General features: G+C 63.2%; 2 protein-coding genes across 2 annotated transcripts in view; both read left to right on the top strand.

Annotated features, from left to right (window-relative positions):
- The window catches only part of LOC102254627 (glioma tumor suppressor candidate region gene 1 protein-like), a 17702-nt gene extending 15217 nt beyond the window's left edge, over positions 1-2485 (top strand). Inside the window, exon 5 of the mRNA XM_005857862.2 lies at positions 2450-2485. Within this exon, the coding sequence (XP_005857924.1) occupies positions 2450-2485 (36 nt within the window). The remainder of the gene's footprint in view (positions 1-2449) is intronic.
- The window catches only part of EHD2 (EH-domain containing 2), a 19202-nt gene continuing 16504 nt past the window's right edge, over positions 2439-5136 (top strand). The window contains exons 1-2 of the mRNA XM_005857863.2: positions 2439-2928; positions 3430-3527. Coding sequence (XP_005857925.1) covers positions 2525-2928; positions 3430-3527 — 502 coding nt within the window. The 5' untranslated portion in view covers positions 2439-2524. The remainder of the gene's footprint in view (positions 2929-3429; positions 3528-5136) is intronic.

Consider the following 5136-nt stretch of genomic DNA (forward strand, 5'->3'; position numbering starts at 1 on the left):
GCCCGTCCCAGCTCCTGCCTTCTCTTTACCTCTCCCCCCTGACTCCTCCCTAAAAAAAATCGTTATGATTTTATGGATTTTTAAACATATTTGATTTGCAACTATTTTGAAAATATGTGCTGCTCCTCAGAGAGAAGAAGGGAGAGGGAAGGAGAGAGAGAGAAACATCCATGAGAGAGAAACATGGATTGGTTGCCTCCTGAACACACCCCACTGGGGATCAAGCTGGACCCGGATTCGAATTGGCAACCTCACGGGATGATGCTCAGCTAACGGAGCCGCTCCGGCCGGGCTGATTGGCAATTATTTTTGACGCTCAAACTGTCCAATCTGTAGCCAGTGGGAGTCCCTTCAGGCCGGGGCCGGTGCCCCTGTGACATGCCCCATCCCCCCTCCGTCTCTGAACACCTCCCCGCCATCTGACCCAGGCTCACTTCTTGCCCTGGTCCGGCCCCAGAATCAGCCGTGTCTCTAAGGAGCCCTGGTTTCTTCCAGTGGAAAAGGATATTTAGAGGCTCCAATAGGGCAAGAAGCTGGTTGTGTGCAAAGATCAGTAAAATGATAAGCATCTACTCAGACTGATCAAGGAGCGGGGAGGGAGCAAAGACACAAACGATTGAGACCGGGAGTGAACGCAGGGACATCACTACAGATCCTACAGAGGGTGGGAGGGAATATAGAGAACACAGTCTGGGGCCTGGGGGTGCTCGTAGCCGCCGGGTTGGTGACTATTTCTCTTCCTAATTGTTCAGACCTGTGATAAGAGTGCAGGCTCTGAGGTCAGGTTGCCTGGAGTCCCAGCTTGAGCACTTTCTAGCTTCTTGGGCACATTACTGCTCCCGCTCTGAGCCTCCATTTCCTGGTCAGAAAAGTGAGGATAGTAACAGGCCCACCTCACAAAGGCTATGAGGATGAGCGTAGAGCGGCGTCTGGCATGCCGTGATCACACATGTGGAGTTATTCTTCCGAACGCCCCAGGCCCCTCACGCCCTGGGCACACCTGGGCAGTGTCTCAGCTTTATCTCTCACCCCTCCTCCTCGTGCCCCTGTGTCCAGCCACCCGGTTCGTGCGTTTCACAGCTTCAGGCCTCTTCACACACCATGCTCTCCGCCTAGGTCAGTGGTTCTCAACCGTCTGGCCCTTTCAATACAGTTCCTCATGTGGTGACCCAACCATAAAATTATTTTCGTTGCTACTTCATCACTGTCATGTTGCTACTGTGATGAATCGTCATGTAAATATCTGATATGCAGGATGGCCTTAGGCTACCCCTGTGAAAGGGTCGTTCGACCGCCAAAGGGGTCGCGACCCACAGGTTGAGAACCGCTGGCCTAGATGCTCTTGTCAGGCCCACTCCGCAGGGAGCGGCTCTGAAATCAGCCCAGAGCTTGTGGATCCGTGGCCGGTTCCTCACGTCCCCCTCTGGGGCCCACACGTCCGCTGCCTGGCGTTTCCCCGCATCACTGACTGCTTGGCGCCCAGCCCTCTCCCCACGGGGAGCTCTGAGTGGGGGGGAGTGGTCTCTGGCCTGTTTCTGGGTCCATCATTCCTGACACCTGGAGGGATTTCAGTGACGATGTGTGAGATGATGGGAGGGGAGAAGGGAGAAGAAAAGGGCAAAGGATGCCCTCGCCGGTTTGGCTCAGTGGATAGAGCGTCAGCCTGCGGACTGAAAGGTCCCGGGTTCGATTCCGGTCAAGGGCACATGCCTGGGGGGTGGGGGGCGTGCAGGAGGCAGTGGATCCGTGGCCGGTTCCTCACGTCCCCCTCTGGGGCCCACACGTCCGCTGCCTGGCGTTTCCCCGCATCACTGACTGCTTGGCGCCCAGCCCTCTCCCCACGGGGAGCTCTGAGTGGGGGTGGTCTCTGGCCTGTTTCTGGGTTCATCATTCCTGACACCTGGGGGATTTCAGCAACGATGTGTGAGATGATGGGAGGGGCGAAGGGAGAAGAAAAGAGCGAAGGATGCCCTCGCCGGTTTGGCTCAGTGGATAGAGCGTCAGCCTTGGGACTGAAAGGTCCCGGGTTCGATTCCGGTCAAGGGCACATGCCTGGGGGGTGGGGGGCGTGCAGGAGGCAGCCAATCAATGATTCTCTCTCATCATTGATGTTTCTATCTCTCTCTCCCTTCCTCTCTGAAATCACTAAAATTATTTTAAAAAAGAAAAGGGCGAAGGAATATATTTCTTCCGGGCGGCCTCTGCATCCTTCCCTTGTCCATTCCTTGGTCTTCCACACCAGTCCCCCTTCTCCGTCATTCCGCCGTTAGAATGGAACAATCACCTTCATTCTCCTTCAGCCATCACCTCCCGCCAGGCATCAGCAGTGCTCGCTGCTCCTCCTTCTCCCCATTCCACCGTCCTCCTCTTCCCGGTCCGCCTCTCAGCTCCCTTCCTTCTCCTCCTCCACCAGGCAGTCCTCCGTCAACCCCCTCTCCTTCTCCCGCAGGCAGCTCTCCGCCTGCGCATCTCCCTCAGCCAGTGATCCCAGTGGGTAGCACCCAGTGGGGAGTGTGCAGCCACCATGTTCAGCTGGTTGAAGCGCGGCGGGGCGCGGGGCCAGCAGCCCGAGGCCATCTGCACGGTGACCTCGGCCCTCAAGGAGCTGTACCGCAGCAAGCTGCTGCCCCTGGAGGAGCACTACCGCTTCGGCGACTTCCACTCGCCGGCCCTGGAGGATGCCGACTTCGACAGCAAGCCCATGGTGCTGGTGGCCGGCCAGTACAGCACGGGCAAGACCAGCTTCATCCAGTACCTGCTGGAGCAGGAGGTGCCCGGCTCCCGCGTGGGGCCCGAGCCCACCACCGACTGCTTCGTGGCCGTCATGCACGGCGAGACCGAGGGCACCGTGCCGGGCAACGCCCTCATCGTCGACCCGGAGAAGCCCTTCCGCAAACTCAACCCCTTCGGAAACACCTTCCTCAACAGGTGGGCACCCGAGGGGGCGCCTCTCCCTGTCCGGGGGGGGACCCCCTTTCTGTCCCTTCCCCGCCTGTGTTTCTCCCCTTTTCGGCCCCAATTCCTTTCTCTCTTCCTGAACCTTCCCAGTCTGGCCTCGGCTCTTCACCAGGGGAGCCAGCCTGCCCAGCTGGGTTGCCTTGGGCAAGTGTCTTGACTTCTCCGTGCCTCCCTTGTCCTCATCTGGCAAATGGGGATCACCCTGGGCCCCACACCACAGGGCTGTTTGAGGACTAAGTGAGTTACAATACATGAAGGTGCTGAGAACAGCCCCCGGCACAAAGTAAATGCTCAGTAAACATCAGCTCGGATTTTATTATAGTTTTTATTCTCTGTCCCATCTCCCTTTTCGCTTGAAGTCTTCCTTTCTCTGAACCTGGTTTAAGCTCCGTGCCACCCTGGTTTCCCCTCTTTTGTGTCCTCTCCTCCTGTCACTCCCTGCACTGAGCCCTGCCCTTCCTTCCACCCCAGGTTCATGTGCGCCCACCTCCCCAACCAGGTCCTGGAGAGCATCAGTATCATCGACACCCCAGGCATCCTGTCGGGTGCCAAACAGAGAGTGAGCCGTGGTGAGTGCGGCTGGACCCCTGGGCCTGAGGGAGGAGGGGCTGGGGCCTGGACCCCTGGGTCTGAGGGAGGAGGGGCCGGGGGCCTGGACCCCTGGGTCTGAGGGAGGAGGGGCCGGGGGCCTGGACCCCTGGGTCTGAGGGAGGAGGGGCCGGGGGCCTGGACCCCTGGGTCTGAGGGAGGAGGGGCCGGGGGCCTGGACCCCTGGGTCTGAGGGAGGAGGGGCCGGGGGCCTGGACCCCTGGGTCTGAGGGAGGAGGGGCCGGGGGCCTGGACCCCTGGGTCTGAGGGAGGAGGGGCCGGGGGCCTGGACCCCTGGGTCTGAGGGAGGAGGGGCCGGGGGCCTGGACCCCTGGGTCTGAGGGAGGAGGGGCCGGGGGCCTGGACCCCTGGGTCTGAGGGAGGAGGGGCCGGGGGCCTGGACCCCTGGGTCTGAGGGAGGAGGGGCCGGGGGCCTGGACCCCTGGGTCTGAGGGAGGAGGGGCCGGGGGCCTGGACCCCTGGGTCTGAGGGAGGAGGGGCCGGGGGCCTGGACCCCTGGGTCTGAGGGAGGAGGGGCCGGGGGCCTGGACCCCTGGGTCTGAGGGAGGAGGGGCCGGGGGCCTGGACCCCTGGGTCTGAGGGAGGAGGGGCCGGGGGCCTGGACCCCTGGGTCTGAGGGAGGAGGGGCCGGGGGCCTGGACCCCTGGGTCTGAGGGAGGAGGGGCCGGGGGCCTGGACCCCTGGGTCTGAGGGAGGAGGGGCCGGGGGCCTGGACCCCTGGGTCTGAGGGAGGAGGGGCCGGGGGCCTGGACCCCTGGGTCTGAGGGAGGAGGGGCCGGGGGCCTGGACCCCTGGGTCTGAGGGAGGAGGGGCCGGGGGCCTGGACCCCTGGGTCTGAGGGAGGAGGGGCCGGGGGCCTGGACCCCTGGGTCTGAGGGAGGAGGGGCCGGGGGCCTGGACCCCTGGGTCTGAGGGAGGAGGGGCCGGGGGCCTGGACCCCTGGGTCTGAGGGAGGAGGGGCCGGGGGCCTGGACCCCTGGGTCTGAGGGAGGAGGGGCCGGGGGCCTGGACCCCTGGGTCTGAGGGAGGAGGGGCCGGGGGCCTGGACCCCTGGGTCTGAGGGAGGAGGGGCCGGGGGCCTGGACCCCTGGGTCTGAGGGAGGAGGGCGCTGACTACACGGGACTCCCAGGTCAGAGTGGGGAGGGCCGGGTCCCTGCTAGGACTTGCCTGTGTCAGCGCCCGGAATGGAAGGGAGCTGGTGGAGAGAGGCTGTGAGCCTCCCGCGTTGGCACACGTTGCCAGTGGGGGAGGCGGTGGGTGAACACGTGTGAACAGGCCGCAGCTGCACGTCTGGGCCCGAAGGACTGAGAGGGAGCGATCAAGAGAGAGAGGCAGGGAGAGAACCACAGCGTCAGAGACAGAGAGAGGTTCAGAGAGCGAGGCAGGGAGGCAGACAGGAGGCCCAGAGGGGAGGCCGAGCGGGCTGGGAGGCCGTGGGCACTGGGAGCTCCAGGCTGGCCTTGGCCGCCGATGGGGCTGGGAAGGGGCTGGGAGGGAACCTGGGCGGGGGCCAAGGGCGGCCTGGAATTTATAAACAGCTGTGCAGGGGGAGCGGGGGGGGGGGAATT

The sequence above is a fragment of the Myotis brandtii genome, unplaced genomic scaffold (genome assembly GCF_000412655.1).
Source record: "Myotis brandtii unplaced genomic scaffold, ASM41265v1 scaffold114, whole genome shotgun sequence".
NCBI lineage: Eukaryota > Metazoa > Chordata > Mammalia > Chiroptera > Vespertilionidae > Myotis > Myotis brandtii.